This window comes from Leptinotarsa decemlineata, unplaced genomic scaffold (assembly GCF_025532065.1).
Source record: "Leptinotarsa decemlineata unplaced genomic scaffold, Ldec_3_MD MMD2_tig00001064_RagTag_RagTag, whole genome shotgun sequence".
Lineage (NCBI taxonomy): Eukaryota > Metazoa > Arthropoda > Insecta > Coleoptera > Chrysomelidae > Leptinotarsa > Leptinotarsa decemlineata.
The window spans coordinates 9,378,479-9,394,421 of record NW_027412558.1 but is presented as its reverse complement, the minus strand read 5'-3'; the positions used below and the strand labels follow the sequence as shown (position 1 = coordinate 9,394,421).

The window sequence follows — 15,943 nt, the reverse complement described above, 5'->3', positions numbered from 1 at the left end:
ATATCCTGGAATCCAAATGGAATCAAGAGACAATTTTGTTGTCGTCAGGAAAGCAATATATTGGATTCTTGCGTTTTCCAATGAGTCGAGAAAAAGAGTTGGAGACAATATGAATCCCTGAACACCAGCATTGATGGTAAAAGTATTCGAGAGTTATCCATCGACGGCCACTTGAAGGAAACGTTCTTTCAGGAAGCTGGAGAGCCATACACAAAAATGATCCGACAAACCATAGCATCGAAGTTTGGCCAGCAAACCCTCATGCCACTTACGCTCGAAGGTCTTAGAAATATCAGGCGTAACACTCCATGTTTCTCGGTTGCGTTATTCCAAATATGGGTAACATACAATAGAAGGTCGCCCGTTCATCTTTGTTCACATTGATGATTGCTCAAGATGCCTTCCAAATATTTAAGGATAGTTTGGAAGATTTTTCTTGTCCTTTTTCGGATAGGCTGAACGCAAGCAGCCTTCCAACAAGAAGACAAAAAACCTTTCTTGTAAGACAGGTTGAAGAGTCTGCAAAATACTGGTGAGAGTTCATTTACGCACTTTTCAAGTACGATGCCGGGCACTTCATTGAGATCAAACGCCTTATTGATATTGAGCTGTTTCAAAATTCGCTTGACTATACGTTGCCGTAAAGTTATTTCTGGCATTGTGGATACTAGTATGCGAATAGTCAGTGGTGCCTTTCCCAGAAAATCGACTGTGTATTGGAATGAAAATTGTTCAGCTAGTGGATTTGCTTTATCTATGGCTGTTGTTGCAATTGAATCAATCTTTCGTATTAGTGGTAGAATTGTAGATTTTGTAATGTTTTGATTACCAGCTTTAGCTACCGACTAGAAGGATCTAGACCCGTTGGGATTGGCAAGAAGTTTGTCCCTAATTCTTTGATTGTGAAGTTCTTTGCATTCATTCATTCTACGTTTGCAGCTGTTGCGAGCATTAACAAACCTAGTTCGGTTGTCAGCACTGGGATTTTTGCGCCACTGCCGGTAGCGTAACCATAAAATTCTAAGTGACCTTGTTAGAATAGTTGGTTGTTAATCTCTGTAGGCAGAAATGAACAGATACTATTGTTTTCCATTTTGACGAGTTTCATAACAAGCCGGTTTTACAAAAGTTAACCTGTTTCCTTTCACTAACTTCAAACTTTCAAACACTTTGGTATTTTTCTGTCAGATTTGGAACCCTCTTTGATTCCACAGGACAGTATTTGATTTTTGAGTTGATCTTGATCTGAACCTGATCAGTAGCTATAGACTTGTTCTTGGTTTCAGATTTGCAGGACAAATCAGTTCAAAAACTATTGCAACGGTTGAACATAGCATTATTTTCTACGATATAATCGCTCTCTACATATTGTGTGGAATAATTCAAAAATATTACTTGTCATCAGAACATTGTTTTCCAGAAACTCAATATCATATGGAACTGGTTTTGATCACTAATTGCTGAGCAGAAAGGCTGTGAGTGGCTTCACCCAACATTTTACCCAATAGATTCAAATGTGTGTGGTGGTCACGCATCTATCATTGTTTGAGTTACTTTGTTTCATGGAAAAAGTTGAGTACATAAAAGTCTAAAAATGATGTATTATATTGTATGGCGGCAACACTGTACACTGAATGTCTTAAGGCGAAACATCGGTGTATACCAGTGAGGGTGACAGTGTTCCATGTAAGTGCAATTTATTACCATTCATTCAAAGTAGAACTCATGTGAATGATATCTGATTTTTATTCTACAATGAATGTTTGGAATACAAACTGAGTAGAGAAAAGTATCTTCAGTGTTTATATAAAAGTATTTGTTTCGATAGAATTTTTTTCTTTCGTGTAATTCAATGTTTATATGAAAGTAGCTGTTTCAGGAGGACTTTCTTTCAGTTTGTGTCTGAAAGTTACTTCTTTGCATGATCTACACATCCATGTATAGAGTTACTTATTTTCAAATTGATTACTTTCTTCCTTTCTTTGGAATTAATCACTCCTAAAAATATAACCCCTTCAATTCAAATAATCTGGTAATATTACATATTTATTGAGAAAGAAAGTTTTTGGCTTTCTACTACTCCATCTTGATACAAAAAAAAGGATAAGGGAATCTTATTTATATACTTGAAAAGTTACTAGTTTTACTTCTGTTTTCTATTACTCACCTGGTCGAAAAAAACGAAATATGGGTTGAACACGGTAACATTCAGCGGCGAGTCTCTGCATATTTTTCTTATAGCTCTCACCATCTCTTTCTCGTGTTCGGTTCCGGATATATTGACCGCCTGAATAAGGAATCGCATGGCAATGATATTTTCCCCTGTATCGTCAAACTTCACGTCTAAGGAGAACGAACTGCTCGGCGCTAACCAATACTACAAAGGGCTATTCGTTAGATTTTTGATCCCAAAATTATTCCTTGTGGTACTCTTTATAGTATAGTGATGATTTATCTTACCTCTTTTAGTGCATCGGTGAATCCTTTTTTGTTATCTACTGTGAGGTTCAGGTAATCACGATTTCTCTCAGTATATTCAATAAAACTGCGCAACCATGATTCAGTGTATAATGTGTCTGATATGTAAGATGTATTTTCGAAAGTTCTAGTGAGTTCTTCGACCTGTCGCTGAATATTTGGATCTGAATAATCGTACTGACCAGAAACTATCACCTGCACTCTGGAAATGTAATAAAAATCAATTTACTTATGTTTTTATGTATGTCAGATATTCATTCAAGTTTTTCTCGCTTCCACTATCAATTTCGAAACTGGTGCGCTAATTTACTGTGCAATTTTTCGGGTCCTTTGTGGTACCAAATAATTGAATTGATTTGAATAATTTTTCGTTGTGACTTCCGAATTAGAAATCAATCAAATAAATTGGGCACGTACGTTTCGAATTAATGTTCAAAATATTCATCGAAAACAATTTAGTACTATTTGAACGATAATTCCCCTCCTATTCTCAGAGCGATTATAATTTTGAGAAAGCTTGGTTGAATACCAGGGTGGTCCCAGAAGTAACTGACATGACTTAGAGATGACGGTAGTTGTTTGAAGAATAGAATATTAGAAAGTACACAATGTTTTGAGTTTGAAGGCGCTGCGCTGTTCACTATTTGTTTGGCAGCCATTAATAGCGAACGTTTTTGGTGAATTTGTGAAAATGGAGAAAATTGGTCATCGTTATGTGGTACAATACTTTCATTTGAAAGGCCTCAGATTAACCAATATAAAAGCTGAACTGAAGTAAACTTTGGGTGGGTCTGCTCCTTCGTTTACAACAGTAAAATATTGGGTAGAGGCCGTACGAGCCGCCAACACGAGCATCGCAGTGGTCGACCAAATGACGTGACGTCTCCAGAGACGGTGAAGAAAATCCACAAAGCGATACTGAATGATCGTCGACTGAAAATGTGCGAGTTAGCAGACTTGGTAGGCGTTTCAAAAAGTGGAGTACATTATATTATATCACCTGAAAAGTTGAACATGAGGAAGCTGTGTGCAAGATGGGTGCCGCGTTTGCTCACACTCGAGCAAAAACAGTGTCGTGAAGACATTTCAATTGTGTGTTTAGCGGAGTTTCAAAGTAACAAAGCAGAATTCTTGCGTTGTTTCATAACCATGGATGAAACATGGATCCATCACTTCACACCCGAGACAAAAAACAATGAAAAAAGGATACTCGAAAGGAAAAACAGGCTCTAATGAAGGCGAAGACCATGTCATCCGCAGGCAACGTCATGGCAACGGTTTTTTGGGATGCACGTGGGATAATTTTCATTGACTATCTTAAAAAAAGTAAAACTATCAACAACGAGTATCGTACAAACTTATTGCAACGGTTTAGTCAAAAAATCAAGCAAAAACGGTCGCATTTGGCTAAGTAAAAGTGTTGTTTCATCAAGACATTGCATCAGCTCATAATTAACGAATTAAAGTTTGAATTGCTACCTCATACACCATATTCACCAGATTTAGCCCCCTCGGACTCTTCTCGGGTTCTCAAACTTGAAAAATGGCTCAGGGGTCAAAAATTCACCATCGAAGAGGAAGTGATGTCGGCAGTTAATGGCTGCACCGTAGTGGATTCAACTTAATTGATCAAACTAGAAAAACTACTACATCAGGGACAAATCAATGACTACAGGGAAAATATGTCATTCAGGGCAGATATATCAATGAAAACAGAACAACGTCGGGTCGCGAAAAAGCAGAACATAGAGGATCAAATAAAAATAACAGAACATGCAAATCAACCACAGTCTTAGCATTCACCGGAAGGATCAAGATAGGGAAACTGAAACATTTCAAGACTTCGAGTGAAGATATATTGTTGACGAGGGAGGTTGAATGTATGACAGTTACATTGGATACCTGGGTTGACATGGAACCATCATCTAGAATGAACAATAGAAGAAGTACTAGTAGCCCTAATTCGGGCCAAACACAAACACCTGTGGTGCTTAAACGGAGCTGAAATCGAACATGGGTGAGTAAAATATACATTTTTGATCTGGTAGGTAGTCATATCTAAGCTAGAATACATTGTGTGATAGAAATCTACATTACTACTTATAAGAATATGATCCTCCTGACGGTCGTGAGTTTACCCAATCCGCGAAAGAGCCAGGGACGATACCTGAAGTTATCAAAATGAGTGGAGTAATGTTCCTAACTGAAACGACGTATTGGTGAACTGGCAATGAATTATTTCTCTACTTGGTGCCAAGATACAGAGAAACTGAAATGTGTTTAGAACAGAACCGAGACCATTGTCTACATATATCATCCCTGAACCATCTGAAAGGTATGGGACCACATTAGGAAATTGGTTGATACAAAAAAAGAAGAAGAGTTTTAGGGCAATATCCCAGAAAGAGCAGGCGGTTCATGAAAAGACTGTTCGAAAAAAAAGAATCGAGAAAACGTTTCAACATAGCAAAAATCGGCTAAGAATATTTTCAGGGCTTAGGCCATTTTAATGACACCTGTACAAACTAGTGTTGCAATTTATTCATTTTGGCACATCATGTAGAAATTTGAAAGAGCAATATCAGTTATGAAACATTGTAGAGAAATTTCATGGATATTGTTTTTTGTAATTGTCGATGTGTTATATTCTTGTATTTTTTATATAATGAAGGTGAATTGAAGTCCATCGAACATTTCTACACACCCAGAACCAGAAACCGTAAATCCTTACCAATATTTCCAACACTAGTAAAGGGAAAAAGATGAAATGAGTTCAATGCAAGTATAAGGCTACAATATTTTCCAGAAATTCATAAGAAATGTCAGACGATTACCATGCATCAACAAAAACATAAAGTGATATGCTTCTAGTTCGTTTATGTCTCTTGGACTTGAATGTCTAGAAGCTTCATTGCAGTTCTTCTACCATCATTCTTACGTTCAAGTCTAGGTAAAAACTTCAATCTTGGAAGTCTGTATCCTGAGAGTTATTTATGTATATTCAATGTTCCTACCTGTAGGGAAACTCTCTGTAATAATCATCTTCTCTGTCGAAAAACTCGATGGCATAAGAATCGTTTTTGGCCACTTTTCTTCTCTCTAAGCCTTCTTCTATTTGAGTAATGCCATAGCCTGCTCCAAGTAAGTAAACTGCGAAGACAATAATGACGATGAACTTGACACAACCGTTGTTGAGCACAGCTCCGAGATAGTCCCGGAAAAATACCATCATTCCGTGTTCTTTATTGTCTTGCGGATTGTCCATGTCGGTGGGATCCACTCCACCGCTACAAAACCAGCGATAAAGGAAGCATCTGTCTTCTGAAAGTAGAGAGATGTAAATGAGTCTAGAAAATATCTACGAAAGTATAATATACAAATATTTTTACAAGTTCATAGCTCAAAAACGAGTTACTGTCTTCAAACACCAGAATTTCACTTTTCTAACTGTCTACTTCATCTCCTGAGGACGCCAACGTGGTTGGGTGAAATGAGAGTCGGAAATAGGTTGCAGTTCGGATATTTGAGAGCAGTGCTAATTTTGGATTCATTTTACACCAAATGCTCTAGTTCTATCTTTCTCGACTTCAAAATATACAATAATGAAGGGCCTGAAGGGCCTGAATAATTGATCTGTATTACAAAAAATCAACATTGTTTTTCGTGAGTGAGCATGTAGTTAAGAAAATATAGCGTCAGTAGCCGAGAGTACATGGTACGGGCTAGATTTCTCGTTTGAGCTGTTCTCGAAAGTTTGCTTTAAGTAGTATGTAACAACTTGACTTAATAAGGATCTTCGTTTGATAGTATACAAAATTCAACTCGTGCAAGAATTGAAGACGGCTGTACTTTCAACGTTATTCTCATGATAAGCTTTCAAAAGATCTTCTATTTCAGACTCAAAAGTTGTTTCTAACTTATTGGTTACGTAATCACTACGATTTGTGACTGAATCATATAGAGGTCTGTGTCATCCAGCCTACTCTTGAAGAGAATAAATAGAAGTAGATATTTATCAGTGCTACAAAAATTACGAAGCATCAATATAGGCATTGCCGGAAATATTCACATAATTTTCGGGGTAGTTTCCAATTAGTAATCCAACATTGTTTGTTCTGCAATGAAGAAGCGTAAGGTATGCACTACCTGTAGCTAGGAATTAAACAGAAATGTTGAATCATACGATGAATCTGTTTAAAAAAAATCTGTTTTTCCGTTAATCAGTTGTCGCCCCCATACGAACGACAACTCTCAGAAGTTGAGAAACTTGTGCGAGCTAAGGACTAACGAGGTCTTACCTTTTAACGTGTGATTCCTAACACGGTTGCAGAATCATCCCCGCTTCAACCCGATAAATTCTCTCGAGAAGAATATCTGGTCAAGGCAGGAATCGAACCCACGATCTTCCGATCGTGAGATGGGCGCACTACCACCGCGGCCAATTCCACAATAAATCAGCTGATTGAATACTGATATCAATTCGATCCTTTCTTGGAGATAACTATTGATTCCGTGAAGGATAATAAAGTTGTAAAGTATTTAAATCGCTAATGAAATTTCAGTTGCGTAATTGTCCGTGATTGTGGAAGATTAAATACACAAACCATGCACCTATTACCTTAATTTTTTTTTCGTTGGCGGTAATTTCGATGTGCTGGTTTTGTAAGGCACTCGCTATTTTTTTACAGAATTTATTAATTTTATATTTGAAGTTGCTGCCGGTTAACCAGGTGGAAGTTAAGTGATCGACTGTTCAACTTGTTCTGCTAAAGTACCAACTCGCTCCTTCACTACTCTGTTCGAAACATAAGATGAACTTTCATTTTTCTCAAGAGTAGTCCCTTCCACTTCTACCAGCTTTTTTTCCAATCCTCGGAATAGTTCTGATATACACTTTTTGGTATGTTCTTGAGCTCTTTCAGCAATTTAGTGTTTATCTCCACAATCGTCACAGAACGCCGTCTCTTCAATCTTGGTAATAGGGAAGAATCTGGCGAATATATTGGCTGAGGCATGATTATAGTGTTGTTTTTGGCCATGTGTTATCATGATGCAAAAGCCATGAATTGTTTTACCGCAATACCGGACGTTTTCTTCGTATTGCTTCTGCTATTGGCTGTTGGACCATGTGGTAAAAACTCCTAATGCACTAATTCCGATAATAATCAAAGAAAACAGTGAGCGAAACCTTGACATTTGATCGGACTTGGCATGCTCTTTTTGGTCTTGGCTGTCCGGGCTCTTTCATTAAGACGATTAGACTTTGGATTGGAAGTCATATCAATATATCAATGATTCGTCACCACTTATGATACTTTTGAGTAAATCTGGATCGGCGTTGACTACATTCATTTTTCTGATTCAGAGTACAATCATCATATGCCACTGTCAACATTTCTTATATATTCATTCATTCAGCTAATGTAATAATGATGCATAGATTTTTGTCGATGATAAATCACAGTTCAGTATCACGAAACGTAAATGCAATGGATATCATTTAATGTTTCATTCGTTGGTTTCTTCATTGTGATCATAATCATATTCTTTGGTGATTAAGCCTTTACCGTGAGTCATTAGCATTGTGTTAATTCAGTGAAACTTTCCGAATACTTAGAATATTTTCATTACACTGAAAAGGAAGTAAATCACCCTTCTTCTTGGGCTGTTTTTGAGAATGTTTTCAATATTCATTTTCCAATTAACAAAACCTTTGACTTTTTCTACTTTTTCCCTCTATCATTTACTTCCTTTTACTGATTTATCTTCCACTTTATGCAGTTTTCAATTCTCTATTGAAGTGGAAGTTATTTTCAAACAATAATCTCACAACAAAACTTATCTTATCTTAACTTCGAGTTAAAAACGATTAGTTTTACTTCAGATATTTCAATGGACACTTTTCATTGTCCATTTTAGCAATACAATAATTCAGAACTTGACGCCAAATAAAAAAAACTAGCTTCATTGTTAAAGGCATTTGAAAAACCGTCGATAGTGTCACGTACACGAGAGGAGAGAAAGTGAATTGCTAGGTTAGAATTTGCATTTTACGTGATCCCATTATGTAATTCGTCAAGTCGATGGAAAAACAAATTTTGGTCAGGTAAACAAAACCGCGTGTTCCGAAATGATCTGCATCTGAAGTATAATAATAATAATGTTTATTAATATTTACTGATAATTTTTATAGTCGGGATAAAATTAAAATAGTAACTGAATAAATGATTTGAATACTAATTGATCAATGAAGTGTATGGCACATATAGTTGATTAATGTTTATTAATGATCGAAATCAAAAAATGTAACATGGAGATTAGAATTTCCATCAGATAGAAGAAGAAAGCAAAAACTTTTTAAATTCTGATTCGAATTTTTTTGTTTTTTGATTTATTTTTAATTTTTCTGGAATATTATTATATAACGTCTAAATGAATGGATGAAAAGAACTTCAAAAATCAAAAATAGATACTACAAGCAAACCGGCTAACAAACGAAATTACAGTATACGGCGCCATATTTTTATACCATTTGATAAAATAGGAAATGCTTTTTTCAATACAAGCGTCTGCCAAATGTCTGTCATTTCATAGCAGACATTTTCTCTTAATTCAACTTTGTGGCACTATAACGTCATTTATGGTAATTTTGTCAAAAAAGTGATTCAATGACAAACAAAGACGAACGTTGCTTAGTTTTTAAGCAAATAATTTCGAATTTTATCTTCAATTCTTACTTTTTTTAATTTTATGTCATTTTTTACTTCATTCATCTCGAAAATCGCAATAAAAAGTGGTATTTTTCAAATATATAAAGCTCTGAAGAGTCTAATCAATCAGTCACTCGTACTTATACATTTAACTTATAAATAAAATAAATAATTGTGAAAAAACTTTTTTTAATTAGATTCTTTTAAATGTCTGACATTACTTTGAAAAGTGATAACCAAGTAGAAATTAACAAATACGTGATTGATCCATTTTGTTTTATATCATGAAAATACTCGAATGAATATCGAAACAAATATCAACGTATCAGTACAGGATCCCGCAGCAAAATCACTACGTTCATAGCGTAGTTAATCAAACTCAAATTTATAGATACATTTATAAAAGTGGCCGCCAATATTTTTATTTGAAAAAATCAAGCTACTAAAATATTTCATTGAGTGGAGCCGGGTTAATTCCTCTACGAAACCGTTCATCATTTGGAAGGATCGATTGCAGCTTGAGAAATGGTTCTGAAGCAGATTCTGTGAAACTCTTATATTCATTCTTCAAACTCCATTCTGAAATGTTATTATTATCCTTTTGCTAATGTGAAATTTCGGACTGTTTGGACTGATTTCAAGAGTTTAAAATCATCAGCAAAAAGAAGATAATCTATATATTTCAGAACTGACGGTAAATCATTGATCCTTGTGTTACACCTAACCTAGCTGGAAATTCACCTGAATTTTTTCATATATGTTTGACAATGAAAAACCGATTTTGAAGATAATTCTCCGTTACTTCCAATTTTTTTTATTTCATATTTTCATATTAAAAATATTTGCGGCCACATTTTGACTGGCACCCTGTCGTAAATGTATTCTCCTATTCACAAATGTATGTAAAAATCTGAGTTTGGTTAACTACGCTATAAACGTAGTGATTCTGCAGCGGGATCCTAGATAATATGGAAAACCTAACAAATGATTAGCTGATGAAGAACTATAGCAAAATGAATGAAAACTTCATAGAGCTTCCCGGACACTTTTACTTCAAATTATTTTGGCATTACCTCGATGATATGGATTTGTTGTTTTTCTACTATTGATTCATTCAGCTTGCTTTTTGTTGTGAAATTTATATAATTTCTTTCATTTGAAATATTCTCCTCATTTGGGATTTTCACAGTTATTTATATTATGAGTCAGAGTGAGAGTATAGTATTCTGTTTCATATGACACGATTCTATGATTTATGACAAATTTCATTCTCAAGAACACTAGTTGAGATAAATATTGGAAAAAGCGTCAATTATATGACCACTTTTTCTTGAGTAAGTAGACAAAATAATCCATAACTCATACCTCCGAACAAAAAAATTGATCAGATTCCTAACTTACTGACTTCCAGGCTAATTACAGATGAGCATTTCATAAGTTTACAGCTGTGTTTCAATTATTTCACCCATTTGAAAAATGTTCTCAAACGTCATACGTAATCGTTGAAATATATAGTTTTTATCAAAAAGTTAGAATAAAAATGTGGAATAGAAAATTAGAAAAGAATGTATTCCAACAGAAATTTGTGATAGAACGAAGAAATCCATTTTTCACCTAATGAAAAAGTAAGAGTAGTGAGAAACTCAAAATAGCTTCATATGTCACACCAATTTGTAAGTCAGTTTTGTGTAGTAGTGTCAAGTCCCATCCACGGTTGTTTTTCAAATTCATTTTTAACTATCTGAGATTTACGTCTTGTTATGAAATTGATTGGTATTGGTCTGATTTGAGATATCCTTCACAATTAAATCTCATTCAGAATAATTTCTAAAATGTCATGAAAAATTATACTATTCTGCTGGCCATTACTTGCTTGAATGATTTAAAATATGCTCACGTCGTTAACCTTCAATCTCACGACTAATGGACTGTTGAACATGAGAAAATACATTTTTCTGTTGATATAGAAAAATATTTGCCTCATTATTCAAACTAAAATAACTCTGATGTAATTTAAAACCCGAACACGTTAGAAATTATTTTGTTTAATTATGTAAATGTAGCACAGATCCCGTGTCAGTGGCCATTGGATTAATTAAAAAAAATATATGAAACAGAAATGTATAGAATGCTCATACATTATTGTTCATTGCGACACAGTTTCCACACCGACAAACCGGCCGGCACCCACTGACCAAGCCGTCTACCTTTCTTCTTTCTCTTCTCGAACTTCAGCTGCGAGGTGATGACATAACCTCACAAGGACGGAAGAGAAGAAAGTTCGAAATTTCCGTAAACTGTCTCGAATCCGACAAAGAGTCAGTGTACCCGCTGTAGAGATTATTCGCGTTATGCAATATTGATTAAGGCGAGTGTTTCTATAAGCTGATGGGGTTATTGGATACTTTGATTTTAGAGTTTTTTATGAGGTTGTTTATTGGTTGTTTGCCGGAACATCCCGGCATCCGAGCATTTGTAGATGAACTCACTGTTCGACTTTGGTTTGCGAAATTCCGTTCCGGAGATTTTTGACTCGAATATGAGACCATAAGTCGTCGACCTACAGTAATACAGAACGAGGATTTAAGGACTCTGACGGAGACTGACCCATCATAAACGGTGCATGGAATGGCGGAAGAACTAGACGTCAGCTCCCATGCAGTTTTTGATGGTTCAAAACGTATTGGAAGATCAGAACGCCCCGAAAAATTAGTGCCCCTCGATTTGAAAGACAGACAGAAGTTGTCGCGTTTCGAGTTCTGTCTTTATTGCTTTTGCGGAAAGCGGATCCACTATTACAACAGGAGACGTTCAGGACAGTAATTGGACAGCGAAGAGCCACCCAGGCATTTCCCAAAGGGAAAACACACCAAAAAAAGTTTGGTTACTGTATGGTGGTCAGCGGCTGGTGAGATTCACTATAATTTTCGCCATATGATCACAGCAGAGTCCTATTATGAGGAATTCGAAGGAATATGCTAGAAATTGCATCAGCAGCAGCTCTTCCGCACTTTTCCAGAATCGCTGTTCAACAATGAAACGAATTGAGCTTCTTCTGTCTCACTTATCATACTCCCCAGACCTGTCGCTAACCGATCACCATTTTCCAAGCACTTTGATAACTTTCTCGCTGGTTAAATATTTGCCAATCAGGACCAGGGAAAACGGCCTTCTTCAACTTCATCGAATCCCGAGCTACTATGTTTATGCTGACGGAATTCATCGACTTGTGTTACGTTGGCGAAAGTACTAGTCCGGTCAAATTAGACCAAAAAATTAGAGTAAAGCTACCTAAATTCTCACCAAGCTGAAAATCAGTAGGATTGTTTGAAATACAAATAAAAATAAAATTTGAAAGTTCCCCGTCTTCCCCTGTATGGAAAAAAGTTTATTCAAGGTCAAAGGTTTTCGCGGTTTTCAGCAAAACGGTAAGTTTTATCATAAAAATACTTCAGATAAAATTGTAGATCATAAAATTATCTACAAAAAATGTATCAATACTTTTTTCTACGAGCCACCGTTTTTGGGATATAACGATTCAAAAAGTTGTAAAAGTTGTAATTGCCATAATGTGTGTTAAAATATTTTTCTATCGGCCATCGTAACTTCGTATATATCGTAACACTTATAAAATATACATATATACATATACTTTAGCAACATCTACATGAATTGATATTTTATTTGATGAAAATATGATAGTTCCAACCAGTCAACAAAAATTTCTTACAAATACAACAAATCTCGGTTCATTTCAATGTTGAAAAAAAAATACTGCTGAAAATATATTGGTAAAACAAGCTAATAATGATGCTGATGTATTGATAATTGAAACAGCAATAGAGCAATTCAATATGACAAATACAGCTATTGTTGTTTGAAGACGTAGATTTACTCGTATTACGCACTGCTCGAACTCCAACTGAAAAATCTATTTTCTTCTTGAAACCAAGAAATGCTCAACATATATTCATAAAAAATTTTATCTACTTTTGCAAAGTGTCAAAATCATGTACTATTTTTACACGCAATAACTGGCTACGACATCTGCATTTTACAGGAGGGGTGAAATAACAGTTTTCAAAATGTTTGAAAAACAAAATTCAGTTCAATGTGCCGACGTTTTTAAAAATAGTAATTCAACTCGACGAGAAATTATCACTAACGGCATTCGCTTTCTTCTTTCTATGTACGGGGTTCCTAAGAAAACTACCTGTTCAGATAAGTATAGATATGCATGTTTCGTTAAAAATACCAAAAATAAAAAACGAGTACAGTTACCTTGTCTTCCTCCAACCTCAGTTGCTGCTCATCAACATCTTTTTCGGGTATTGACCCGCGTAATTAGACTACTGGGGAATCACGTTAAAAAAACGCGCTAAGTACAGTAGCTCATAGGTGGCGTGGAAACGTGTGCATATTATGACGATTACAACTTTAACAATTTTTTGAATCGTTATATCTCAAAAACAGTGACTCGTAGGAAAAAAAGTATTGATACATTTTCATGTATAATCTACAATTTTTGTCTGAAGTATTTTTATGATAAAACTCACCGTTTTGCTGAAAATTATATTTTAAACAATCTTGCTAATTCTCAGCTTGATGGGAATATAGGTAGCTTTGAATGTTTAAATTGACCGGACTATACAATGATTCAAATGTCGCTTATTTCTATCGAATTGAAAGTCTGAATTTTGTCCCGGAGAACACCGTGTGAAACGTAGATTCAACTTCGCTGTATTTTGAGAAACTCGAGCATAAATACATTTCATAAGGTATAAAAAAGTTTCCCAATTCATATCACACGGAAACAGTATGAGACATTTATGTTTGTTTTAGATCAGAGTATCCAGATGTCGTAAAGATATCTAGACAGATGAATTGTTAGTTAATATCCTCCATGGACATTCTGGTGGAAAACATTTAAAATAGAGTGAGTATTATGAATTTCTCAGTTCTAGTATGTGGTGCTTAGATTTAGTTTGAGTAATTAGCTAAATCATGTTTCAATTCAATTGATGACTTTGTTGTCGAAGCTACTGTTATCATCTGCCATAGTTGATTTTATAATGATGATGATTCTTTTTGGAATATAGAATTCCATGAAATATATTGAAGAAATGTACCGAAAAAAATATTACGTTATAGTTTCTAGGATTCATTCTCCTTCAAGAATTATTATACTTCAGTTGAGCTAGTTCAATATATTGTATCATTATATAATATTAAGTGATTATTGAAATACTTCTTTTGAGTAAGATAATACTCACTTGATTTGGATACAGGCTGGACTTCGAAGCAAAACACTGAGTGAAGATTCTTCTCTTCGCAGTAGCCTGAGATGGCCACACAAGCAGCAAAGAAAGTCAAATGCCATATGAAGAGGAGGCAAGTTGCAGCTCCTACAAAACCATCATATTTTCATTTCCATTTTTGAAATAGAAGTGTCATCCCACTATATTTACCTGAATAAATGCAAAATATTGTCACCGATGGGAAGGGACTAAAGATACCAATCCAGAAACTGAAGAAATCGGTTACAGATGTAATTGTGATAGACACAGCCGCTTCTGATAACATCTGGGCCATCCTTTCAGGAACAGGCGTTTTTATTGAAGTCCTCCTCCAGGCTGCTAACATCACGAAAGTGTCATCGATACCAATTCCTGAGAAACAAGCAATTATCGAATTAAGTTCCAAAATCAATATTGAGATAACTTATTTTTGTAGAACATGCCCTAAAGAAAGTAACGCCGGCCGCCGCTGGTAGCCATAATTCAATTGTGACGTAACCAAGATCACGCCTAACTCGACGTGCGCTAGCGGGCGTCCCAGACGTGGTGTTGCTTCGAGAATTATGTTCCCGATGTTTCGCGGCTGTTCGATGTTCGTTAGAATTCCGAAGAATTCTCCAGAGCGTTCGATTGCCAAATATAAGCGCCATCCACTCGCCTATCGGGACAGTCAAGTGGAAGTGATAGTGCGGTACGCGGAGCCATCTGATGAGGCGATGGACATTTGAACAATAGTTGAAGTTTCAGTTAGTATTTTGTTGTATTATAATAAAATACAGTTAAGTTTGATAATTGTTCAGCGTAGTGAATTATTGGTTAACCCACGGGAAAAAACGTAACAGTATTCAAAAACACTTTATCGTAAAATTTTCACTAGACAGTTTCACAAAACCGCAACACGTGTTTCGCCATACAATGGCTTTAGTAAAGACACGCCTAATTTTCATCAAGTATCGACCAATTCCATCATAAATATTGAAAGAGAAACTTCACGAAAAATCTGCCCCGCTTCATCAAAGATATGAGCAAAGCCTAGAAAAATCAACAAACATATAGAGTTAATGATTACACCTGAAGGCCTGACATCTTCAATAAGATATGAATTTAGTTGAAATAATGCCTTCAGTATTTTTTTAAATTTCCAATGTTGGTTATCTACTTACCTATCATCAGAAAAGGAGCAGCTAAATTCAAACCAATGAAGTCAACTCCAGCGTACATGCAGAATCCGAAACCACAGAGTGTAGCCATGGCGGCACTTATGTTACCTAGCAGTCCTAACCATGGCTTCGATCGTACCCAGTCGAACATCATACATGTAACTGAAAAATAAAATTATCTGGTATGACCATGACATACTGACGAAAGATCATCATACGAATTTTAAAGTGGTTATCAATCCAATTTGATATAATAATGGCAGGACAGACAATTCCAATTTTTGCTTCGATGAGTCTG

At 35.6% G+C, this 15,943-nt stretch overlaps 1 protein-coding gene and 1 long non-coding RNA gene across 2 annotated transcripts in view; one reads left to right on the top strand and one right to left on the bottom strand.

Annotated features, from left to right (window-relative positions):
- The window catches only part of Ptr (patched domain-containing protein), an 88,029-nt gene that overhangs the window by 5,442 nt on the left and 66,644 nt on the right, over positions 1 to 15,943 (bottom strand). Inside the window, exons 6-11 of the mRNA XM_074175646.1 lie at positions 15,649 to 15,807; positions 14,657 to 14,857; positions 14,462 to 14,593; positions 5,493 to 5,799; positions 2,461 to 2,680; positions 2,168 to 2,377 (exon numbers count right to left, since the gene is read on the bottom strand). Of these exons, the coding sequence (XP_074031747.1) occupies positions 2,168 to 2,377; positions 2,461 to 2,680; positions 5,493 to 5,799; positions 14,462 to 14,593; positions 14,657 to 14,857; positions 15,649 to 15,807 (1,229 nt within the window). The remainder of the gene's footprint in view (positions 1 to 2,167; positions 2,378 to 2,460; positions 2,681 to 5,492; positions 5,800 to 14,461; positions 14,594 to 14,656; positions 14,858 to 15,648; positions 15,808 to 15,943) is intronic.
- LOC141482424 (uncharacterized) overlaps positions 1 to 15,943 on the top strand; it is a 442,404-nt gene that overhangs the window by 380,270 nt on the left and 46,191 nt on the right. The window contains exon 4 of the long non-coding RNA XR_012465528.1: positions 14,031 to 14,124. This is a non-coding gene — a long non-coding RNA (uncharacterized lncRNA). The remainder of the gene's footprint in view (positions 1 to 14,030; positions 14,125 to 15,943) is intronic.